Source organism: Lepidochelys kempii, chromosome 23 (assembly GCF_965140285.1).
Source record: "Lepidochelys kempii isolate rLepKem1 chromosome 23, rLepKem1.hap1, whole genome shotgun sequence".
In the NCBI taxonomy this organism is placed as follows: Eukaryota; Metazoa; Chordata; order Testudines; family Cheloniidae; genus Lepidochelys; species Lepidochelys kempii.
This window is the reverse complement of record NC_136402.1, coordinates 15,967,002-15,991,444: the sequence shown is the minus strand read 5'-3', so window position 1 is coordinate 15,991,444 and position 24,443 is coordinate 15,967,002. Positions and strand designations below refer to the sequence as shown.

At 61.0% G+C, this 24,443-nt stretch overlaps 3 protein-coding genes across 3 annotated transcripts; 2 read left to right on the top strand and 1 right to left on the bottom strand.

The window, feature by feature from the left end:
• The first annotated feature begins 578 nt into the window (after positions 1-578).
• On the top strand, positions 579-8,219 carry KMT5C (lysine methyltransferase 5C). Its single transcript, XM_078850138.1, has 9 exons — positions 579-677; positions 1,858-1,995; positions 2,372-2,537; positions 2,673-2,782; positions 3,383-3,546; positions 4,099-4,118; positions 4,556-4,692; positions 4,934-5,121; positions 5,280-8,219. Exons 1-9 carry the CDS (start codon positions 580-582, stop codon positions 6,566-6,568), a joined length of 2,310 nt encoding a protein of 769 aa, XP_078706264.1. The 5' UTR covers position 579; the 3' UTR covers positions 6,569-8,219.
• A 1,363-nt stretch (positions 8,220-9,582) lies between these two features.
• LOC140902220 (galactoside alpha-(1,2)-fucosyltransferase 2) lies at positions 9,583-13,940 on the top strand. Its single transcript, XM_073322072.2, has 2 exons — positions 9,583-9,650; positions 11,351-13,940. The coding sequence occupies exon 2, from the start codon at positions 11,379-11,381 to the stop codon at positions 12,603-12,605; it is 1,227 nt and encodes a 408-aa protein (XP_073178173.2). The 5' UTR covers positions 9,583-9,650; positions 11,351-11,378; the 3' UTR covers positions 12,606-13,940.
• Positions 13,941-15,296: 1,356 nt separating this feature from the next.
• Positions 15,297-18,090, bottom strand: LOC140902226 (galactoside alpha-(1,2)-fucosyltransferase 2). The gene is given in 3 exon segments (XM_073322082.2): positions 15,297-15,822; positions 15,824-16,509; positions 18,005-18,090. Coding segments are annotated over 3 exon segments (1,098 nt in total). The 5' UTR covers positions 18,024-18,090; the 3' UTR covers positions 15,297-15,429.
• Between the last annotated feature and the right edge of the window lie 6,353 nt (positions 18,091-24,443).

Here is a 24,443-nt window from a genome sequence, read left to right as displayed (position 1 = left end):
ATGGGCGGGCTTGCGGCTGGGTGTGACAAAGCGTAGTGATTGCCAGATTGACTGTCCAATAGAATAAGAAGAACTAGGACCAATCAGAGAGGACACTGGGAGTACTGGGATGATCGACAAGGGGCATCGGCCAATGGACTCTGGTAGAGGCCGCGAGGCGGTCCTTTCTCGGTGAGTGGGCGGGAAAGAGATTAGATTGATAGCTGTGCAAACCAATAGATCGCGGAGGTGCTAAGAAAGGGACCAATTGGTCTCCAGAGGGCAGGAACAGAAGATTGTCACCCGAGCAGTCCAATAGGAAGCGGCTGAGGAGCGGGGCGGGTGGTGGTTGCGCGCCAGATACCCAATGGGGAGAGAAGGAGCCGACGAAAGATTGACAGACACCTGGGCGCGCCCATGGAAAGAGTGGAAAGCCAGGCGGGGCGGCTGAGGAAGGGCGGGACGAGCGGATGACAAACACGGCGAACGCCCAACGGCCGCCGGCGGGTGGAGGCGCGGGCCGCGCGGGCGGGGGCGGGGCAAGCAGCGGCAGGCGCCCGGGCTGGCCCAATGGGAAGCGGCGGCGCCGGGTCGGGCCCAATGGGCCGCGCGCGGGGGGCGGGGCGAAGGCCGCGAGGGCCCCGCCGGGGGGGGCGGCGAGAGAGAGGCCGAGGCGGCGGCGGCGGCGGCTGGGGCAGGTGAGGCGCGAGCGGACGGGGGGGGGGGCGCGCGCGCGCGGGAGGGGGAGGGGCCATGGCGGTTCCTCCCCAACCGCCGGCCCCGCCCCCTCCCCCCCCTCCCCCCCCGGGCGCTGCTCCCCACACGCCGCGGGGCAGCGGGGGCGGCTCTGTCTGGGGTGGGGCCGCTGAACTCCCCCCCGGCCCGCAGAGGGGAAACTGAGGCACGGAGCCACGTGGCCGGGTGGGGCGAGAACCCAGGAGTCCTGGCGGCGGCGCCACGGAGCCCCCCGGGGTTTGTCCCCGCGCTGCCGGCTGCCCCGCGGATCGGGTCCCTTGGGGGGGGCAGGACTCCTGGGTTCCCTCCCCGGCTCGGGGCGGGGGGGGGGGATGCTGGGAGCCAGGACTCCTGGGTTCCCTCCCCGGCTCGGGGCGGGGGAGGGGGGATGCTGGGAGCCAGGACTCCTGGGTTCCCTCCCCGGCTCGGGGCGGGGGGAGGGGGGATGCTGGGAGCCAGGACTCCTGGGTTCCCTCCCCGGCTCGGGGCTGGGGGGGGGGGGGATGCTGGGAGCCAGGACTCCTGGGTTCCCTCCCCGGCTCGGGGCGGGGGGAGGGGATGCTGGGAGCCAGGACTCCTGGGTTCCCTCCCCGGCTCGGGGCGGGGGGGGGGGGGGATGCTGGGAGCCAGGACTCCTGGGTTCCCTCCCCGGCTCGGGGCGGGGGAGGGGGGATGCTGGGAGCCAGGACTCCTGGGTTCCCTCCCCGGCTCGGGGCGGGGGGAGGGGGGATGCTGGGAGCCAGGACTCCTGGGTTCCCTCCCCGGCTCTGGGCGGGGGCTGGGGATCCGGTAATGAGCCGCTGCATGTGGCCTGTGGGGGGTTCGCAGGCTGTTGTTTTTGTCACGTTCCTGGTCCCTGTTACCTGCTGACGGGACCCCCGGGGCCGGGGCTCTGCGAGTGGAGGGACGGAAGAGGGGGTGCGGGGGTGCGGGGGAGGGGTGCTCTCCCCTGCAGGGTCCCCCATGCCCCACCCCAGAGGGGCCGCAGCGCAGCCCCAAACGCCCTACCTCTGCCAGACTCTGCCCGAATTGGGGGGGACAGAGATGCTGAGGACCCGGGGGTGCTGCAGGGTCCCCCAGGGGTGGGGCTCCGGGGCTGCTCCTGTCTGGCCTGCTCACGCCCCTCTCCCCCCACTTGTGCAGCGGCCAGCAGCATGCGTCTGGCCGGACCATGGGCTCCACGCGGGTGACGGCGAAGGAGCTGTGCGAGAATGACGACCTGGCCACCAGCCTGGTGCTCGACTCCTACCTGGGCTTCAAGACCCACAAGATGAACGTCAGGTCAGGGCGGGGCTGTGGGTCGGGAGTGAGGGGCACCGGCAGGGCTGGGGGGGCCCAGGGCCGGGCTAGCAGGGGGTTGCGGGTCGGGAGTGAGGGGCACCGGCAGGGCTGGGGAGGGGCTCAGGGCCAGGCTAGCAGGGGGCTGCGGGTCGGGAGTGGGGGGCACCAGCAGGGCTGGGGGGAGCCCAGGGCCGGGTTAGCAGGGGGCTGTGGGTCAGGAGTGGGGGGCACTGGCAGGGTTGGGGGTAGCCCAGGGCCGGGCTGGCAGGGGGCTGCGGGTCGGGAGTGAGGGGCACCGGCAGGGATGGGGAGGGGCGTGGGGGTGGGGGGCCGTGGTCAGGACTCTGTAGCACCCCAGTTCTCTCCTTTCCCCCAGCCCGCTCCCCGCCATCCGGAGGCAGCACCACCTGCGAGAGGCGGTGGAGGCGTTTCGCCGGCGCCGGGACCTGGACGCCGCCTACCGCGCCCTCATGCTGGGCGAATGGGCCGGCCCGTACTTCAAGAGCCGCAGCCGCCAGCAGGAGACGGCGCTAAAAACCCACGTGAGTCCCAGGTCCTGTCCTGGCCCAGGCTGGGGCGTGGGGGCCAGTGATTAGAGGAGGGCAGTGGGGGCTGGGAGCCAGGACTCCTGGGTTCTCACCCCGGTTCATGGCTCCTCTCGAATCCTCTCTCCCCAGATATTCCGCTACCTCCGCATCTTTCTCCCGGAGAGCGGCTTCGTGATCTTGCCGTGCAGCCGCTACTCCCTGGAGACCAACGGGGCCCAGGTGGTGTCCACAAAGTCATGGTACGGGGTCCTCAGCTCACCCCACCCCTGTGGGTGAGGGGTCCCCGTATACCCAGCCCCAGCGCCCCACCCCAGAGCGGCCGCAGCCCAGAGCCGGGCAAGGGGTCCTTGTATACCCAGCCCCCTCCCCCAAGGGCTCGTGTCCTGGCGAGGGGTCCCCGTGTACGTAGCCCCCTGTGCCCCACCCCAGAGGGGCCACATCTCAGCACTGGGTGAGGGATCCCATATAACCAAGCCCCGCACTCCACCCCACAGTGACCACGTCCTGGTGACAGGTAAGGGGTCCCCATATAACCAGCCCCCTGCCCCACCCCAGAGAGGCCATGTCCCAGTACCAGGTGAGCGGTCCCCATATAACCAGTCCCCTGCCCTGCCCTAGAGCGACCGTGTCCTGGTACCAGGGGAGGGGTCCCCGTATAATAGTCGCCCGCCCCACCCCAGAGCCGCTGTGTTTCAGTGCCGGGTGAGGGGTTCCAGTTTAACCAGCCCCAGTGCCCCACCCCCGAGGGGTCCCCATCTGAGCAGCCCCAGCACCCCACCCCAGAGCGCCCGGGGTGGGGGCTGGACAGGCCCCCCGACTCATCCCCCAACGCCCGGCAGGAGGAAGAACGACAAGCTGGAGCTGCTCGTAGGCTGCATCGCGGAGCTGACGGAGCCGGACGAGAGCCTGCTGCGGGCCGGGGAGAACGACTTCAGCATCATGTACTCCACGCGCAAGCAATGCGCCCAGCTCTGGCTGGGCCCCGCCGCCTTCATCAACCACGGTGCGGGGGGCTCTGCTCCCAACCCGGCCGGGCCCCGCCCGCTCCCAACCCGGCTAGCCCAATCCTGGGCTCCCCCAGCTCTGCCGGTGCCCCTCACTCCCGCTCTGCAGGCCCCTGCTAGCCCAGCCCTGAGCTCCCCCAAGACCTGCTGATGCCCGTCACTGCCGACCCCGAGCCCCGTGTTCTCTTTGAGATCTGCACAGACCCAAGCCTCCCTCTGCCTGCGCAGCAGGATTCTGTCTGGGGGGCAGCGGTGGGATCTGTCTCCCTGGCCCCCCCACCCCTTGGTCTCGGTGCTGTGAGGGTCATAGAGCACCAGCTCTGACACTGGCAGGGGTGGATGGGCGCTGGCGCCCCCTAGAGGGGCAGGATGTGTACCACCCCTTCGTACTTCGGCCACTCTCTCAGCAGCAGCCTGTGGTTCGCTTACCCCGAGGGTCCCCGGGGCCGTGTGGGGATCTGCTCTGAGCCTGGGGGAGTCGTAGGCGTCTGACCCTGTTCTCTGGCTTGTCTCTCTTGTGTCTCCTGCTGTCCCACTGCGGAACCTGCCAGACTGCAGGCCGAACTGCAAGGTAAGGGGGCTTGGGGTCTGTCCTGGCTCTGGGAGGGGAGTGGGGTCTAGTGGTTAGAGCAGGTGGGGGCTGGGAGCCAGGACTCCTGGGTTGTATCTCCAGCTCTAAGAGGGTTCTAGTGGTTGGGGGGGGAGCCAGGACTCCTGGGTTCTCCCTCAGTGAATGTGAGACCCTGGGGAGGGGAGGTGCAAGGAGCAGTGCCCCCCCCATCTGTAAATTGGGGCTTAGGGTTGATTAGCCATGGGCTTTGAGACCCCTGCTGCGATCAGCTGGGGGGCATTGGGGAGAGATCAGCCTTGCTGTGGGGGCTTGGATGGAGCTGACGTGTGCAGTGGACTCCTCATGGCCAGGGAGGGACAGCCCCCCCCCCAATCCTGTGGGAGTGTCTGTGCCCTGTCCCCCCGTGGGGCCCTGGCTGATGCCCCCTGTCCCCCCAGTTTGTCCCAACGGAGGGGAACACGGCCTGCGTCAAGGTACTCAGGGACATTGAGCCGGAGGACGAGATCACCTGCTTCTATGGCGACGGCTTCTTCGGGGAGAACAACGAGCTGTGCGAATGCCGCACCTGTGAGAGGTGGGGGGGCTGGGGAGAGGGGCTGGCCGATGGGGGAGGGGGGCTGGGAGCCAGGACTCCTGGGTTCTCTCCCCAGCTCTGGGAGGGGAGTGGGGCCTAGTGGGTAGAGCGGGGGGGCAGGGAGCCAGGACTCCTGGGTTCTGTCCTGGCTCTGGGAGGGGAGTGGGGCCTAGTGGGTAGAGCGGGGGGGCAGGGAGCCAGGACTCCTGGGTTCCAGTCTGCAAGGTCTCTGTTCCCTCAGGAAGGGGGAAGGTGCCTTCCGGCTGCGGAAGAAGGACCCCTCGCAATCTACCTCAGCCCAGAAGAAATACCTGCTCCGGGAGACGGACGGGCGGCTGCAGCGCTGGAAGGGGCGGGGCTCCAAGCAGGCGCAGCCCCAGAGCATGCGGCGGCGGCGTAGGGCCCGGCGCAGGAGGGAGCATGGCTGCGGTAGGAGCCCCGGCCTGGGGGAGCTCACAGGGAAAGGCGGGGGGGTCCCCGTATACCCAGCGCCGGGCGAGGGGTGCCCATATACCCAGCCCCTGTGCCCCACCCCAGAGGGGCCGCGTCCCGGCGCCTTTGACATCCGTTTCTCTGTCCTCTTCCAGCTTCCCAGCGCCGAGCCCCGTGCCGCGGACCGGCCTCCTCTCTCGCGGCTCTGGGCGCCGGCCCGGTGAAGGACCTGCGGATCTCCCTGCACGACTGCGTGGCCTGCCAGGCCACGGGGGGAGCCGGCTGCCGGCTGCGGAAGCCGCTCTGGGTCACCCTGCCATGGTGGGGCCCCAGGGCCCGGCAGCCTGGCCCTGCACCAGCCGGCACCATCGTCCTCCGTCGCTCCCTGCGCAGATGCTGCCGGGCGCAGCGGGACGACAGCTGCTGCACGGCCGCCGGCCTGGGTGTCCCGCGGCCCACGCCACCTGGCCCGACCCACGCGGAGCTGGGGGGCAGGCTGCCCAGGGGGCTGGCCGGGCAGGGCTCTGGGGCGGCATCCCCCCTGGCTTGGGAGCTGCACGGGTTCAGAACTGCTGGCAGGAGCTGCCCCAGACGGGGCTTGGAGGAGACTCGCCCATGCACAAGGCCCTCTGGTGGAGTTCTGCAGCTCCGGGCCGGGGTCACTGGGCCCCCTAGTGGAGCCCTGAAGCTGTGCGCTAGGGACACACAGCTCCGCCCCGGGGACTCGGGGCCCCCTGGCGGAGCTCTGGAGCTCCGCCCCGGGGACTCGGGGCCCCCTGGCGGAGCTCTGGAGCTCCGCCCCGGGGACTCGGGGCCCCCTGGCGGAGCTCTGGAGCTCCGCCCCGGGGACTCGGGGCCCCCTGGCGGAGCTCTGGAGCTCCGCCCCGGGGACTCGGGGCCCCCTGGCGGAGCTCTGGAGCTCCGCCCCGGGGACACGCGGCTCCGTGCCGGGGACTCGGGGGCCCCCGATGGAGCCCTGGAGCACCGCACCAGGGACACCCAGCTTTGCCCCCCTGCTCCTCAGCCCCCCAGCCAGCTGGTCTGTCTGACCAGGAGTATGGCCCGGCAGCAGGCCAAGGCCATGCCTCCTGCCAGGCCCCACCCCCCCCAGCCCGAGCCGCCGGCGGCAGGCCAGCAAGGCCCCCCCGGGCAGAGACGACCCCAAGCTCTCCCTCTACGCCCATGTCCGCCTGGAGACAGTGAGGCCGTGCTGGCCGGGGCAGGAGGAGCCCAAACGGACAGTGACCTTTCACCCCTTCACCCCCCCGAAACGCCTGCGGCTGGTGGTGAGCCACGGCTCCATCGACCTCGACGTGGCCTCCAGCGAGGAGTTGGCCTGAGGCTCAGGGACCGGGAGGGGCCCAGCTCCCTCCTCACCTGGCTGACCCACCCCCCTCCCCCCCAGCCCAGGAGCCGGAGCCCCTCCTGGAGCAAGAGGCTGTAGCCCAGCGGGGGTCTGGGTCTCTGAAGCACATGCCCCCCTCCCCCCAGGGATTGCACTGAGCCACCCCCCTACCCCATTGGACAGAGCTTTTCCGGACCCCCCTCCCACGCCAGGGTGCCTGGGGTGCTGGTGGTTTGTTGGTGACTTCTGGCGTCTGGTTCAAGCGGGACCCTTTGGGGTTATTTATAGTCAGTTTGGCAGGAGGCCCCAGCCCCGATGAGGGGAGTGGGTGCAAACAGGCTGCTGGGACATGGGGCCTTTCCCCTCTCGGGGGCCCTGGCCCGGATCCGGCCCCCATGCGGGGACTGGCTTGCTCAGGGGCAGGGAATGGAGCATGGGGCTCTAGGGGGTGCCTGCCCCAGAGTGGGGACTGGCTGGCTCGGGGGACAGGCAACGGGGCCTTTGAGGGGGCGCCGGCCTTGATCCCACCCCAGAGTGGGAACTGTCTGGAAAGCAGGGTGCTGGGCATCAGGATGGAGGGCACTGGCCCCCCCTGCCCGCCTGCTCCCCAGACTGTGGGCACACGTCTGCCCTGTCCTGCCACCGGCCGTGTACAACACCCAGCCCTTGGCTAAGGCTTTCAGTGGGGCCTGGGCCAGATACCCTGGCGGGGGGCACCAGCCCACCGCCTGGCATCCTGCACAGGGAGATGCCCGGCAGCCGGTTATGAGACCAGCCTGGGTAGCAGCTTGTGCCAACTCAGCCTTGCACCCTACAGCTGGGGGGCTGCACATGGGGCCCCTGTCTCCCCGGCATCCTTAACCCTTTGCAGGCCAGCCCCCTGGTGGGGGCCCAGAGGGGTGTTCAGATGCTGCCCTGGCCCAGGCCGCCTGGGTTCCCACCTGGGCCAAACAGGCTGTACAGGATGGTGAGTTCGTTTGTCATTAGGGGCTCGGGTTGATCCCCCAGTTCTCACCTCAGAGACATCCCTTGCGTTTAGATTGGAAGGGCCAGATTTCCCCCACCCCCGATGTCGGTGGGCTGTAGCTCCATTGGACTCATGGGGGCCAGCCACCCAGCAGGGCCTACGGCTGACCCCCAATGGAGCAAAGGCTGATTAACCCCAGTGGGGGCTGTGGCTGTCCCTCCCCCCCCCCAAAATCTCTGGTGCTAGTTCGGTGTGTTTTCTCCCTCAGATCCCCAGCTGCTGGAGTCAGGGGGCGAGGGGAGAATTGTGGTGTTTGATTTAAAAAAAAAAAAAACTTTCCTAGGTGGGGTGGGGGGGAAGCCCCCCAGAAAAAGGGGCCTGGCCTGACTACATTGAAAGCTCCTGGGAGAGTTTGTGATCATATCAATTTTGGTCCCTGAGGCCCAGCTGGTGGATTTTGATCCCTGGGGGCTGATCGGGGTGGGGCCCAAAGGGCTTTATTTCTAACAAGCCCTGGCTGGCGGCCCCCGGCCCCCTTGATTCCTGGAGCTTGGTGTTCCTTGCCCCCTTACTGGCTTGGGAGGTGGGGGAGTGACCTCAGGCTGGTTAAAGGGGGCATCTGAACGCCCCACCCGAGTTGCTGCATGACGTAGTGTTTAGGGTTCTCCATAGTGGGGGGCTGGGTCCAAAGGATAGTGGGGACAGTAGGAGCGGGGAGCCAGGACTCCTGGGTTTGGTTCCCGGCTGTGGGAGGGGAGCAGGGTCTAGTGATGGGGGGCGCAGGAGGGCTGAGAACCACTCCTGGTTTCTGTCCTCAGCTGTGAGGGGGGAGGGGGGTTTAGTGATTGGGGGGGTGGCGGCTAGGAGTCAGGACTCTGGTTCTGTCCCCAGCTGCGGGAGGGGAGTGAGGGGAAAGGGGGGGGGCGGGTGGCAGGACTCCTGGGTCGCAACCCCAGCTGCACCTTGGCCTGGGCCCAGTCACGTCACCTCTGTGCCTCAGTTTCCCCATCTGAAAAATGGGTTTCACACTTACCTACCTCACTGGGAGAGGGAGGAGGCGAAGCCATTTCTGAAGCGTCCAAGAAACAGCTCTTCCCCTGACAGGGTGCAGCGCCCCCTTTCCCCTGCCCCCTACCCCTCCATGGGGCCTGCAGACCCTGGGCTTTGCAGGCAGGGTGGGGGGAACCTCCTGTTCCAGCCCAGCGGACCTGAAACTCCCACGCGGCGTGTGTTGGTGATAGATTTCACCCCACCCCGATTCAGCCGCCCCTGCTCCCCACAGCCCCCTCAGGGCTTACGGTCGGCCCTGCCAAGGCAGAGGGTGGCCGGATGCCTGGGTTCTTCCGGGCGGGGGGAGGGTGCGAACGCTTACACCTGCTGAACTGTGTGTCACCTGGGGGGGCTCTGCACTGGAAGAGGGGATGGGACTGGAAAAGTGGGGTGACTCGTTTGCACCCCTGTGGGCTAGCCCTACAGCTGATCCCAGGATGGGGGGGGGGGTGGATTGGTGCTAGGGGCACAAGGTGCAAAGCTGGGGGTGGGAGACCCCCCTCGGGGAATGTGCCCAGCTCTGGGGGAGGGTGGGGGACCCAGGGGGTTCTCAGCCCCCCTCCGGGGGTGGAGCTCAGCTGGGTGTGTTTGTGTCAGGTTTTTGGAGGGGGAGAGAAATTCCCCTTTTAAAAACAAGTAGGGAACAAAACATGGTTGGAATAAAGATTTTTCTAAAAGAGATTGTGTCTGTACGTCTGTCCAGAGAGCTGGTGGGGTCGGTCGGGGGAGCTGGGAGCCAGGACGCCTGGGTTCTATCAGGGAGGGGAGTGGGATCTAGTGGTTAGAGCATGGAGGGACCACAGAGCTCCCAGCTCCAGCAGGGGGCGCTCACCACTGGCAGTTGGGGGGGCCCCAGGGCGGTGCCAGGGGGTGCTGGGCTGTAGGGGGCTCACACTGCCTGGAGGGCTCCAGGTTTTGGCTACGTGACCCTTCCCTGTGACACCCTCCCCCCCCCCCCCCGCCACCCAAAGAGGGACATGGGGGGCAGTGCAGAGGTTTGAAGCCAACCGCTGGTGCCCAGCCCCCTTGGGCCTGTCCCCACCCCTGGGGGCAGGGACCCACGGGGCCATCCCAGCCTGAGGTGCAGCCCCTCCCATCCAGCCCGGGTGCAGCCGCCTCAGTCTGGACCTGTGCAAGCCGGGGCTGGATCCTTCCTGCTGCCAGGTGTGGCCCGGTGGGCAATGGCGGGTGGGTGGGAAGCCCTGGAGGGAGAGCGCCTGGGGGCGGGGGAGAGACGGGGCAGTGGGAACCATCGTGCCCCCTCTGGGTCCCCAGGAATGGGCACTAAGCTGGGGCAAATTGGGGTGGGGGGTCATAAGGCGGGAATGAAAAAGTGGGAGTGGGGCAGACTGCTGTAACCACTAGACCCCACTCCCCCAAGCCAGGGAGAGAACCCAGGACTCCTGACTCCCAGCCCCCCTGCTCTAACCACTAGACCCCACTCCCCACCCAGAGCCAGGGAGAGAACCCAGGAGTCCTGGTCCCAGCCCCCCTGCTCTAACCACTAGACCCCACTCCCCACCCAGAGCCAGGGAGAGAACCCAGGAGTCCTGGTCCCAGCCCCTATGATCGACCCCCAGGACCATTTTCCTGCCCTAGGTGGGATGGTCGGGGGCCTATTTCTGACCAGACTCTTATACTAGCTGGAAGGCACAAGACAGGGAGAGACTAGCCTGCTTGGAGCCTGGACTCCTGGGTTCCCCCTCCGGCTCTGGGAGGGGAGTGGGGTCTGGTGGGTAGAGCAGGGGGGCCGGGAGCCAGGACTCCGGGGTTCTCTCCCTGGCTCTGGGAGGGGAGTGGGGTCTGGTGGGTAGAGCAGGGGGTCTGGGAGCCAGGACTCCGGGGTTCTCTCCCTGGCTCTGGGAGGGGAGTGGGGTCTGGTGGGTAGAGCAGGGGGGCCGGGAGCCAGGACTCCGGGGTTCTCTCCCTGGCTCTGGGAGGGGAGTGGGGTCTGGTGGGTAGAGCAGGGGGGCCGGGAGCCAGGACTCCTGGGTTCTCTCCCTGGCTCTGGGAGGGGAGTGGGGTCTGGTGGGTAGAGCAGGGGGTCTGGGAGCCAGGACTCCAGGGTTCTCTCCCTGGCTCTGGGAGGGGAGTGGGGTCTGGTGGGTAGAGCAGGGGGGCCGGGAGCCAGGACTCCGGGGTTCTCTCCCTGGCTCTGGGAGGGGAGTGGGGTCTGGTGGGTAGAGCAGGGGGTCTGGGAGCCAGGACTCCGGGGTTCTCTCCCTGGCTCTGGGAGGGGAGTGGGGTCTGGTGGGTAGAGCAGGGGGGCCGGGAGCCAGGACTCCTGGGTTCTCTCCCTGGCTCTGGGAGGGGAGTGGGGTCTGGTGGGTAGAGCAGGGGGGCCGGGAGCCAGGACTCCTGGGTTCTCTCCCCGGCTCTGGGAGGGGAGTGGGGTCTGGTGGGTAGAGCAGGGGGGGCTGGGAGCCAGGACTCCGGGGTTCTCTCCCTGGCTCTGGGAGGGGAGTGGCCTCTAGTGGTCGGAGCAGTGGGGCTGGGACTCACCCATCCCCTGTCAGGGTCACATGGGCCCCCAGTGATTGTCCTGGCTCCAAGGAGGAATTTTTAGTATGTGCTTTTCCTGGGCTTTGATCAGAAAAGGAAGCGGAAATTGTCTCCTTGGCCCTGACCTCCAGCACCTGCACTAAACCCAGGGTGGGGCTAGCAGGGGGCTGCGGGTGGGGAGTGGGGGGCACCGGCAGGGGCGGGTGGAGCCCAGGGTGGGGAGTGAGTGCTACCGGCAGGACTGAGATGGGGGGATGCTGGAGTACGGGCAGCTCAGCTGGGACCCTGGGAACAGTAGGACTCGGGCCTGGAAGACCCCTCCTCTGCTCCTCCCCCGTTTCACCCACCCCCTCTCTCCCCAGGCTGGAACCTCCTTCCCTCACCTTGGCCATGACTGCCCTGGTCTCCTGGGTCCCCTTCCGGTCGCCCCTCCAGCTCTCCGTCTTCCTGATGGCCATCTTGACCCTCTCCATCTTCTTCAACTTGAGGGGCTGGTTCCCTGCCCAAGGACAGAGACTGCCCTCCTCCAATGTCATGGGGTGGCCCCCAGCCATGTCACCCATCCAGCCCCCCACCACACCCCCTGCCACGGAGCGGGGCGTGTGGACCGTGAACTCCCTCGGGCGCCTGGGGAACCAGATGGGGGAATACGCCACCCTCTACGCCCTGGCCAAGATGAACGGGCACCAGGCCTACATCCTCCCGGAGATGCACCAACATCTGGCACCGCTCTTCCGCATCACCCTGCCCGTGATGTCCAGCAACATGGTCCGGAGCATCCCGTGGAGGAATTACGCGCTACACAATTGGATGTCGGAGGAGTACAGGCACATCAAGGGGAAATACGTCCGGCTGACGGGCTACCCCTGGTCCTGGACCTTCTACCACCACCTCCGGCAGGAGATCCTCCAGGAATTCTCCTTCCACGACCACATCAAGGAGGAGGCCAACCGGTACCTGGCCGGGCTGCGTGGGCAGCGCCGGAACGTGACCTACGTGGGTGTCCACGTCCGGAGGGGGGACTACGTCCAGGTGATGCCACAGGTCCGGAAGGGGGTGGTGGCGGACAAGGCCTACCTGGAGAAGGCCATGGGCTACTTCCGGGCCAAGTACCAGGAGCCGGTCTTCGTGGTGACCAGCAACGGGATGGAGTGGTGCCGGGAGAACATCGACACCTCACGGGGAGACGTGTATTTCTCGGGGGACGGGAAGGAGTCGTCGCCAGGGGGGGATTTCGCTCTCTTGGTCCATTGCAACCACACGATCATGACCATCGGGAGCTTCGGCATTTGGGCCAGCTACCTGGCTGGGGGGGAGACCGTCTACTTGGCCAACTACATGCTCCCCAATTCCCCCTTCCTGCGGTCCTTCAAGCCTGCGGCCGTCTTCCTCCCTGACTGGATCGGGATTAACGCTGATCTCTCTCCGCTGCTGAATGGGACAGAGCGGCAGAAAGGAGCCCGCCCACAGGCTACCAACAGGACCCGCAGGGATAGCGGGCCAGCCACCAGCCAGGGAAGAGGGCGCTGGAGAGTTCAGAGTGCATCAGAGCAGATGTTGGTCAGGCACAGGGTGGGGTCAAGACAACCTGGCTCCCTTCTGCCAACTTTGTCCTAGGATTCCTCAGAAGGGGCCATCTTGTTCCTAGGTTGAACTGTTAGAACAGGGGAGCTGTGAGTCAGGATTAGAAGTGAAGTGAAGTAAAGCCAGGAAGTGAAGCCAGCTATAAAAATAATAAATAACAAATGGAAGAAAGGGGCAGTGGATAGTAATATATATAAATCAGAAACTAGGGATTGTAGAAAATTGATAAGGGAAGCAAAGGGACACAAGGAGACATCTATGGCAAGCAGAGTTAAAGCCCATACTGTGTTGTTTTTTTTTAATGTATATTAGGAACAAAAAAGGATCCTGAGAATGATATCGATCCCTTTTAGATGGAAATGGTAGAATTTTCAACACTGCAGACAAGGTAGAATTTTTCAATAAATATTTCTGTTCTGTGTCTGGGAAAAAAACAGATGATGTTGTCATAGCGTATGACAATGCGAACGCACTTTCCATTCCACTAGTAGCTCAGGTGGATGTTAAACAGCAGCTACAAAAGTGAGTGATTTTAACATCAGCAGGTCATGGTAATATGCATGGAAGAGTTTGAAAAGAGCTGGCTGAGGAACTGACGGCACTGTTTATGTTGATTTTGCCCTGCAGCAGGTCCAGAATTAAACTAGAGTGCCAATTTTTAAAAAGGGTAAATGGGATGACCCAAATAATTATGGGCCGGTCAGCCTGACCTCGATCCCAGGGAAGATAATGGGGCGGCTGATGCGGGACTCGATTAATAAAGCATGAAAGGAGGGTGCCTCATTCATTATCTTGGGACTATGGAAGCTAGACCCTGTCATACTCACCTGCTAGGCTCTTTCACTGTGATTGCATGTTCGGTTGAGGAAAGTCACAGGGTTGGTGTCAGGCAAGGCGCGGGAGCTGGTGACTGATTAACAAGAACACTAGGAAATGAGCGTGGCCCTCGTTAAATGGAGTCACATCCGCCCAGCTGACGGGTCTCATAATGTACCTGTACATGGAGACAAGCCATCGAGCGCGGATGGGGGGGTGGTTTCCAGGGGCGGATCCCGCAGGGGTCGGTTCTTGACCCTGAGCTAGTTAATGTCAATGACGTAGAAGAAAGCCTCACAGATCAAGTTTGCAGAGGCCACCAAACCAGGAGGAGGGGCCCCCAGCGGGGCTGGATCAGCCATCGCTCAGCAGCTGGATTGAGTGTTTAGAGCCGGTGTCCCTTCCCCTGGCCTCCCCTGCCCCAGCGCGGGGCCCACGGCAACCACAGAGCCCGGGCATTACAGACGGCAGGCAGGGCGGGGCTGCAGGGGGAGGCTCTCCTTCCAGCCCGGCTGGCCCAAACCTCCCATGTGGCTTGTATTGGGGATGGACAGAGAGATCCCCCCACTCTTCCCCCCCCCCACCAGATTCAGCCACCCCCGCTCCCCACAAGCCCTTGGGGCTCAAGGCTGGCTCTGCCACGGCAGAGGGCGGCCGGACGCATGGGTTCTTCCAGGGCGGGAAGGGGGTGCTAATAGGTCACAGCTGCTAAACTGTGTATCAGTCCCGTGGAGGGTAAATTTCCCCCAGGGTTGGGCTCCACCCACCCCCCATTCCTGCTGACCCAAGAGCAAGAGGGGTCTAGTGATTACAGTGGGAAAGGGGAGCCAGGACTCCTGGGTTCTTTCCTTGGCGGACAGGGAAGGGTGGTATTCAGTGGGGCACTCCCTGGCTAGGGCTGGGCTAGATCCATAGGGCAGGGAACTCTGGGCAGAAGGATTGGCCCAAGGAGCGGGGGGTGAGGGCGGAGCGGGGCCTTGTCATTCCAATTTTATTGTTGCTTGTAAAAGCCCATCATTTGCCCAGCAGTTCTGCCTTTACAGCCCTGTGCCACATACACACTGGGGCTGGTTTATATCCCAGGTATGTGCCCACCCACAAAGCCCTGCTGAACCTGCCCTACTCAGCAGGGGATAGAACCCAGGAGTCCTGGCGCCCAGCCCTCCCTGCTTTTTTCAAAGGGCTAGTTTCATCAAGCTGAAAGGAATTAGGAACCGAAGCAGCCTGGAGGAAGAATTTAATCAGACCCATGTGGCTACTGATTGGGGATTGTTTACCAAACACCTGACTACTTGCCCAGACAGCCACTATTCCACGCTTGAGGAAGAAGACTGTACTGGTCACAGACTGACCTGGTTTAGAGAGGAAGTGAAAGCAGCAATAACAAATGGAAGTACGGGGAAAGTGGACAGTATATAAACCAGAAACTAGGGATGGTAGAAAATTGATAAGGGAAGCAAAGGGAAACAAGGCACATTCTATGGCCTGCAGTGTTGAGGACAATAAGAAGGCTGTTTTTTTTTTTTAATGTATATTAGGAACAAAAAGAATCCTGACAATGCTATTGATGCATTTTAGATGGAAATGGTAGAATTATCAATAATGCAGAAAAGGCAGAATTGTTCAATAAATATTTTTGTTTTGTGTTTGGGGGGAAAAACAGATGATGTCATATCACATGGTGATGCTAATGCTCTTTCCATTCCACTCATATCTCAGGAGGCTGCTAAACAGCAGCTATCAAAGTGAGACATTTTAAAATCAGCAGGTCCAAATAACTTACAGCCAAGAGTTTTAAACGAGCTAGCTGAGAAGCAAGTTTTAACCATTCAACCTCATGATGGACCCATTTGGTGACTCCTAGGAGAAGGTCGGCAGAATGAACACACATCATCTTTCCCCACCCCCCTCCCAGTCAGTACCTGACCAAGGTCCGTGCTGATGCCCCCTAAACTCCCCAGGGCTGCATACCCCAGCTCGGGGCTGGCCCACTATCCCAGCGGATCCTGCTGGTGGCCTGCAGGCTGGATCCTTTCTGTCCCTATGTCCCACTCCGCAGTGGGGAGAGATCAGCGTTGATCCCGATCCACTCGGGGAGGAAGGCAGCCTCAGGCTTGAAGACCCGGAGGAAGGGGGAGTCGGGGAGGGTGTAGTTGGCTAAGTAGATGGTTTCCCCACCGACCAGGTAGCCGACCCAGATGCCGAAGGTCCCAATGGTCATGATCGTGTGGTTGCAATGAGCCAAGAGAGCGAAATCCCTCCCTGGCGACGACTCCTTCCCGTCCCCCGAGAAATACACATCTCCCCGTGAGGCATTGATGTTCTCCCGGCACCACTCCATCCCATTGCTGGTCACCACGAAGACCGGCTCCTGGTACTTGGCCCGGAAGTAGCCCATGGCCTTCTCCAGGTAGGCCTTGTCCGCCACCACCCCCCTTCCAGATCTGTGGCATCACCCGGACGTAGTCCCCCCTCCGGACGTGGACACCCACGTAGGTCACGTTCCGGCGCTGCCCACGCAGCCCGGCCAGGTACCGGTTGGCCTCCTCCTTGACGTGGTCATGGAAGGAGAATTCCTGGAGGATCTCCTGCCGGAGGTGGTGGTAGAAGGTCCAGGAGCAGGGGTAGCCCGTCAGCCGGACGTATTTCCCCTTGATGTGCCTGTACTCCTCCGACATCCAGTCGTGGAGCCCATAGTTCCTCCATGGGATGCTCCGGACCACGTCGTTGGAGATCACGGGCAGGGTGATGCGGAAGACCGGTGCCAGCTGCTGGTGCATCTGTGGGAGGATGTAGGCCTGGTGCCCATTCATCTTGGCCAGGGCATAGAGGGTGGCGTATTCCCCCATCTGGTTCCCCAGGCGCCCGATGGAGTTCACGGTCCACATGCCCCGCTCCGTGGCAGGGGTTGTGGTGGGGGGCGTGGCTGGGGACCCCTTCGTTGCGTTCAAGGAAGGATGCCTCAGTCTTGCAGTGGGGAACCTGCTGCTCAGGTGGAGGAATATGGAGAGGGTCATGATGGCCAGCAGGTAGAGGCTGAGCTGGAGGGGCAGCCGGAAGGGGACCCAGGAGTCCGGGGCCGTCATGGCTCTCAGCAGTGATAGGAAAAAGGGGTCCCAGCCTGGGGAGAGAAGGAGCAGGGTGGGTGGGTGGTGAGTGGAGTGAGGGGAAGAGGGGAGGAACGGAGGGGATGGTTCGAGGAGATGGGAGAGGGTCTCCCAGGGCCAATAACCCCCCTTTCCCACAGCCCGGCTGAGGGACCAAGGGACTCCAGCTCCAGAAGAATGTCAGGGGAGGGGAGCAGAGTCATTCAGTTTCGGGAGGCTGAAGCCCCACAGCCCCTTGACCCCGGATCGGCCCCTTCACCTGCCAGCCGACACCGGGCCAGGCAAGAACAGTCAGAGCAACAGTGTTTCCCCTCCCAGCTCTACTGGTGCCTCTCACTCCCAACCCACAGTCCCCTACTAGCCCGGCCCTGGGCTCCCCCACCCCCAGCTTCTGTGGGTTAAGTGCAGTGTTCGGGGAGAGGGCTGGGGTCGATGTGGTGCTGGGCTTCTTTGTGGCGTTGTCCCCTTTGGACCCCAACAGGCCCAGGGGTGGGGGGCAGAGGACAGGGCTGTGGGTGGCCAGGCTGGGGTGGGTGGGGGAAGGGGGGACGACAATTTCCTGTTCAGCCTCAGATCAGATCAGATCAAAAGCAAATAAGGAAAATTCCTCTGGGGCGGAAGAAATGCTGGCGGCTCTGAGGAGCGTGACACGATCCCGGATAGGCCCTGGGCCCTCCCCCCACTGGATCTCCCTCCCTCCCCAGAGCTGGGCATAGCCCCCCAGCCCCCACTTCTAACCACTAGACCCCATCCCACTCCCAGAGCCAGGAAGAGAACCCAGGAGTCCTGGCTCCCAGCCCCCCCTGCTCTAACCGCTAGACACCACTCCCCTCCCCGAGCTGGGGAGAGAATCTAGGAGTCCTGGCTCCCAGCCCCCTCCCTTTCTAACTAGTAGACCCCACTTCCCTGTCCCAGAGAGGGCGAAAGGACGTATGTGTCTATTTGTAGTTGGATTCTTTCTCCCCTCCAACCTCACCCATGGGACTGTATCACCTGGGCCCGGAGGCAGGTGGGGGGCATGAGAAGGAACAGACGGGAGCCAAATTCTCCCCCCCCCACCTCCCACCCCAGATATTTCTTCCTTCCTAGTAACCCTTTGCCAGCCACTGGGAGAGAAACACAAACTGCCTTGGCGAGGGGAGCTGGGAGCCAGGACTCCTGGGTTCTCACCCCGGCTCTGGGAGGGGAGTGGAGTCTGGTGGTTAGAGCAGGGGGTGGGAGCCAGGACTCCTGGGTTCTCTATCCCCTCTCAAACAGAAAAGGAGGACTTGTGGCACCTTAGAGACTAACCAATTTATTTACGCCTGTTCTTTTTGCGAATACAGACTAACACGGCTGCTACTCTGAAACCTGTCCCCTCTCAGCGAGGATCTAGTCCCCTCTCTTGTTCCCTTGTTCCAACCACCTGAGCCCAGAGATCCTCCTTCGCTGGGGCAGGGCAGGACAGTCCCCGCTTCCCCTGCACCCTCTGTCTCTGCCTTTGTCCCACTCCCTTCTCTCACCACACACCTGGGCTCTCTCCTTCCATCGCTCCCACCCCGCCCGGCCGCACCTGTCAGCAGAACGGATCCAGCTCGGGGCTGCCAGCAGGTCGCACTGCTTGGAGAGGCTGGGCTCGGCTGCGCCCCGGCAGATGGGAGGGGATCTGAGCCCTGCCTTCAGGGGTGGGGACAGCGCTGAATTTGTGCCTTGCACTGTCTGACATCTGGGCCTGGCACTTCATGGCCCCGGTGCCTCTGGGCCTGGCACTTGACGGCAGCCCCATGCCCCTGGCACTGCCCTGGGGCATCAGGCCCAGTCCTGCCTGCCAGGGGAGTGCGCCCCCTATCGAGCCCCCGCCTTTCTGCCCAGCACACCCTGGGCCCAGCATGGGGTACAGCAGGAGCAGCCAGACAGGCCTCCCCTTCCCCGGCCGGCTGAATTAGCTGGTCATTAACTCTGTGCCCTGATGCCGAGCGTGATAACGACATGGCTAATGGGCCGCGGGCTGTGCCAGGCTGCACTGCTGGCCGGGAGCCACCCATTGCTGCTCAGGGTGAGGCTGGAGCATCCTGGAGTGCGACCAGCCCCATGTCCAGCCCTGCTCAGGGCTCTGCGCATCTGTGGGGAGTGGGGTGGGGGGCCCCTGGCAGGCAGAGCTGGTCCCATTGCCCCAGGGCGGCACTAGGGGGCGCTGGGCTGCAGGAAGTCAGGTGGGGGGGGCCAGCAGGGGGTGCTCTTCCCTGGCAGGCGGGGCTGGCCCCATTGCCCCAGGGCAGCACAAGGGGGCGCTGGGCTGCAGGGCTGGTCACTAGGGGGCGCTCTCTGGGAGTCTGTGTCAAGCTCTGATGAACTATAACCCGGCGGCGAGAACCCAGGAGCCAGCAACTGGCCCCCCCAGCCCTGCCATAACCTCCGGGCTCCCCATCCCTTTCGGCTGGGGTGGAAGCCCCCTCCCCGCCCAACCATCCACAGATTCGCCCCCCCCCCTCACTCCCCCATGGACGGAAGCAGCTTGTCCCTGCCCGCACAGAGGGGAAAGGCAGCTAATGCCCCCCAAGCTTCTGCTGGCCACCCACATAACCCAGCCGGCCCCGGCTCCCAGCTACAGCGCGGGCAGGAAGGGGTTAAGCCCGAAGGCTGCATTGTGCACCAGGGCCCAGGGAACCTGACTGCAGGGGCCTCAGTGATCCCGGCCAGGCAGGGGGCTCAGCAGGGGAGGGAACCTGGGGGACACGGAGCAGCCCCGCGCTCCCGGGGGGCAGGGCCCTGCTGGCACACAGTGTGGGCTGTGCTGATGGCCCAGCAGGGGAGCGGCCGGCCCCACACACTGCACGTTTGTCCCGCCAGCAGCCCTGCACACCCACCCCCGTCGTTGGCCACTGGATCCCCCCCGTCGTTGGCCACTGGATCCCTCGCCTCACTGCTGGTGGGAGGGCAGCTGGCGCGCCGGGATCCAGCCAGGGCCAGGACCCGCCCGTACTGATGGGGGCGGGGGACAGAAACAGTGGGGCAATTTTCCTGTTTTTAAGAAGAAGTCGGGACACCTGCAGGAGGGCTTCAATACGGGACTGTCCCTTTAAAAACGAGACGTCTGGTCACCTCATCTCCACGGCTCTGGGAGGGGAGTGGAGCCTAGTGGTTGTGGAAGAGCTGGGACTTGGCACACACCCCTGTCCGGGATTCGTCACCTTTACCATGGTTCCTTCCCCGCAATTCTTCCGGCTCCATGGATTCTTCCTTATTTGCTTTGCATTAGAGCTGAACTGAATCACAGAATCATAGACTATCAGGGTTGGAAGGGACCTCAGGAGGTCATCTAGTCCGACCCCCTGCTCAAAAGCAGGACCCATCCCCAATTAAATCATCCCAGCCAGGGCTTTGTCAAGCCTGACCTTAAAAACCTCTAAGGAAGGAAGCAAAGGGGAAATTGCTCCCCCCTCCCCCAGCCCTGGCCTGCCCTTCCCCCTCCCCTCCCCACACACACTCTGGGCCTATAGTGGGGAGCAGTGGGTAGGACTCTACAGAAAAGCCCAGAGCCATACCGCTCCCTCGGTGCCCTGCCCCTGCCTATACTGCACTGAACCCAGAGCTGGGTTGCAAGAGCTCAGGGCAGGCTAGCAGGGGGTCGGGAGTGAGAGGCACCGGCAGAGCTGTGGTATGAGGCCTTGTGGGAGCTTCTCCCCGTGCACTGTGGGGCAGAAATGTCGGCCCCAGGGATTGCTAGGGGTCAGGTTTCCCCACCCCTGGTGCCAGCCTCCACCCTTCATTCTTGCGCCTTGTTTTATAAAATGCCCTGCGTCTGCGTGGCTCGGCCCGGTGCCCCATCTCGGCTGCGCCCTGCCCCGGTGCCGGGGGTCCCAGCCGATACAGGCCGCCCACTCTGCTGGCATTGACAGAGCCGGGGACCCGTGGGGGATGGAGCCAGGCCAGTGGGGGACGTTCACGGAGCAGTGGGTGGCACCGCGGGGGCCCAAGGGATGAGCACAGGCCGATGGGAGCCCATCGCATCAGGGCAGCTTGGGCACAAGGAGCAGCCGCTGCTGGACCCTTGGCGTGGGGAGGCCGAATTCCTGGATCTGTGCCTAGAGCTCGCCTGTGCCCAGCCCAGAGTGGGCAGGGGGATAGATAGATAGAGAGGTAGATAGATAGATAGGATGGATGGGGATAGATAGATAGATAGTGTGACAGGGTTGGGCCAGATGGCTACAGGAGAGTAATAGAAGGCAGAGATATTAGCCCCAGGTTAAGTAGGTCCCTTTTCCCTGAGTAAGGTAACAGGGAAGGTTCCAAAACAACCAGGAACCTGGAGACAATTAAGACAGACAGGCTGATTAGAACACCTGCAGCCAATCAAGAAGCTGCTAGAATCAATTAAGGCAGGCTAATCAGGGCACCTGGGTTTAAAAAGGAGCTCAATTCAGTTTATGGTGTGTGTGTGAGGAGCTGGGAGCAAGAGGCGCTCGGAGCTGAGAGTGAGAACGCGGACTGTTGGAGGACTGAGGTGTACAAGCATCATCAGACACCAGGAGGAAGGTCCTATGGTGAGGATAAAGAAGGTGTTGGGAGGAGGCCATGGGGAAGTTGCCCAGGGAGTTGTAGCTGTCACACAGCTGTTCCAGGAGGCACTCTAGACGGCTGCATTCCACAGGGCCCAGGGCTGGAACCCGGAGTAGAGGGCGGGCCCGGGTTCCCCCCCAAATCCTCCCAGCGCCTGGTCAGACATGGGAGGAGTTGACCTGGACTGTGAGTTCATGAAAACGGCCAAGCTGAGGGCTGCCGTGAAGCTCCAAGGCGAACAAATCTGCCAATAAGTGCAAGACCCACCAAGGTAGAGCAGGAACTTTGTTACAATAGATAGATGGGGATGGATAGATAGACAGATAGATAGATAGATAGATAGTGTCGTGAGGTGGTGTGGTCCCCCACCGCCCCAGAGAGGGATGAGCTCTGGCCAAAACCCTTGACATGGCCCCAGCCAAAAACTTAGCCCATACTTTGTGAAACACTTTAGTGATTCCAGGGTTTGGTCTATATGTTAACTTAACACAGCCATTAATGTTCTTGAGAGACCACTTACTCGAGCATTCAGCCATGGAGGCGGTGCGGTGTTGTACCTCAGTTTCCCTTTGTGCCCAGCAGGTCACACCTGAAGTGGTTTTTCTGCTGCGGAAAGTTTTAGAAATGTGTCTATGCATTAGCTGTGAAACCTCAACAATATTAGGCTTTTAACACAAAGTGTAAAAAGAAAAGGAGGACTTGTGGCACCTTAGAGACTAATACAGACTAACACGGCTGTTACTCTGAAACACAAAGTGTGTTCTTGTTGAACCAAACAGCATAATCATAAGGGTTTCTGTTATGTACCACTCTTAACATGTTCAAGGGTTTTTTCAAGAGACCCTGCACATTGTACATTTTTACAGTACTTGGTATCAGCAACAAGTTAGTTACAATCATTAGCAATAACATTCACATCCGTCTTATCGCGAGTGTACATTTACAATCATTTTTGTCATGCCAAGTTTTTGACTGAGACAAGTCATTCAGTAGGTCAGCTTGTTCCATATCCCTTTTGGACTTTTGTAACTTTTTCTTGGCTGCGGAGTCTTCCTTAACATAGGCTTTTAGTTTAATCACTTCCTTGTTTTACTTTGTATAATGACTCAACCACTCCCAGTCTCTATTCAAGCCTAAATTAATTGTATCCAATTTGCAAATTAATTCCAATTCAGCAGTCTCTCATTGGAGTCTGTTTTCGAAGTTTTTTTGTTGAAGAATAGTCACTTTTAGATCAGAAATTGAGTGACCAGAGAGATGAAGTGTTCTCCGACTGGTTTTTGAATGTTATAATTCTTGACATCTGATTTGTGTCCATTTATTCCTTTGCATAGAGACTGTCCAGTTTGCCCAAAGCACATGGCAGAGGGGCATTGCTGGCACATGATGGCATATATCACACTGGCGGATGTGCAGGTAAACGAGCCTCTGATAGTGTGGCTGATGTGATTAGGCCCTATGATGGTGTCCCCTGAATAGATATGTGGGCACAGTTGGCAACGGGCTTTGTTGCAAGGATAGGTTCCTGGGTTAGTGGTTCTGTTGTGTGGTGTGTGGTTGCTGATGAGTATTTGCTTCAGGTTGGGGGGCTGTCTGTAGGCAAGGACTGGCTTGTCTCAGTCCCTGAGACACAGACTGCTTACTCAAAGAATCAACATGGAGACATTCATGTCCCAACAATGTGGTTTCCCCCCACAAGCGGGTTAAGCTCATAGGGCTGTTTAAACTCCCTAGCAATTTTTATTTCATCTGAAATCTTCTCCCAGCTACTCGCACTGGATTTTTTCAAAGCAAATTCATCGGATTCATTTTCATTTGAAAGACTTTGGCCACTAGGCACCAACACACTTTCCCCAGAAGAGAGACTGTTTACTATCAGCAATGGTCCATTAAGAGTCAATGGAAACAATTCCTCTTCACAGACCCCACCCAGAAATCCCTTTCCTTCTGCAATATCCCGCACTACAACTGGTTCTTTCTGAGCTTTATTCCTGTCCAGACCTGACTTTGGCACAACAGACAAACCACCAAACTCCTTCTGAGTTTCACTTACATCCAGAATCACCTCTGGCCCATCAGGAGGATTTTCACAAAACTCCCTTTCAGGTAAACTGATAGACTTCATAGTCACAAGATTAGAAGCATTCTCTTCCTTGTTACAGGATTCCACACTGTCAGCAAGTAACTGAGTGAAATTACCGTCATGCTTTCCTGGTGCCCTGCTATCACCCTGATCAGACAAGGTTGTCATATTTTCACCCAACAACACACTAGAAACAAGCAAAATAGAAGCACCAGAATCGCTTGGTCTCTGGGAGCTATTTATGACATCAACTGGATGCAACCTGGGTACAGTGTCATTACCCCAGCAGACACAAATTCCGGACCATGTCCTTCCCAGGCTTTAGTTGTATCCCAAATAAATTCTGAGTCAACTGGTACATTTTCAGCCATCATAGGCTGATGGGCTTCTTCTGACTGCTTTACAGACAGAGAACTAGAGCCAAGCTTTTTCTCAGCAGGCATGCTGCTATTCAAAACAGAAACAATTGGAAGTATCTTTTTCTTTGTCCCAGCACCCATGGTTGATTTCAGACACATGCCTGGACCGTGAGACGGCTCCCTTACCAGGCAAGTTGCCACTCCCAACAGATAAACTGCTATTCTTCACACTGAGCTACTTTAAGCACATAACTTTTACCTGGGTCAGGCTTACTTTCCCAAGCTTTACTAGCCAACAATTTATCACTCATCAAAAATCTACCCTTTTCTTCCTCAGTTAGGGCTTTAACCTGCTCACCAACTTTAATTTGCTCTAGAGAAACATCTTCCTGAGCTCTATCTAGCGCCAGATTCGCTTCTGAGATACCAGACAGACACTCAGAAATGTCTTCCACATATGCACTGCTTCTTTGCACAGACAAACAGCCATCTTCCTCAGACAAACATTTGGAGAAACCCTTCATAGGCAAATCCTTGCCCCTAATAGACACAGGTTCAGGATTATTCCTAGTTTAATGTCATCAACTTGACTGAATGAAGTTTTAATAAAAAGAACAGGCAGACTTGTGGCACCTTAGACACTAACAAATTTATTTGAGCATAAGCTTTCGTGAACTACAGTAGTATCATCCCCAATCAAAAGATCCTTAGGCAATAGCTTCCTTACACCAGCTATAACTTCATGTTTAGCACCATTCCATTCAAGGTGGATTCTGGCTAAAGGCACGTTTACAGTAGACTCATAGAGGATTACAATATTCACACTCTGATCTGGTAAATAATCTTCCTCTTTGACAAGATCTGCTTTAACAAGCTGATGTTAGAAGCTGTAATTTGCCCTAAACAGCTTTTACCCTGGACTTTTACATTCTCCCCACAAGTTATGGGGTTACCTTCCCCCGAGCTC

Bases quoted from the DNA above. Each gene is read 5' to 3' on its own strand.
- KMT5C (XM_078850138.1), top strand. From the start codon at position 580: ATGGGCCGCGCGCGGGGGGCGGGGCGAAGGCCGCGAGGGCCCCGCCGG. The intron at 678-1,857 runs GTGAGGCGCGAG...CCACTTGTGCAG, and splicing joins GGCGGCGGCGGCTGGGGCAG to CGGCCAGCAGCATGCGTCTG. The intron at 3,547-4,098 runs GTGCGGGGGGCT...GGAACCTGCCAG, and splicing joins CGCCGCCTTCATCAACCACG to ACTGCAGGCCGAACTGCAAG.
- LOC140902220 (XM_073322072.2), top strand. From the start codon at position 11,379: ATGACTGCCCTGGTCTCCTGGGTCCCCTTCCGGTCGCCCCTCCAGCTC.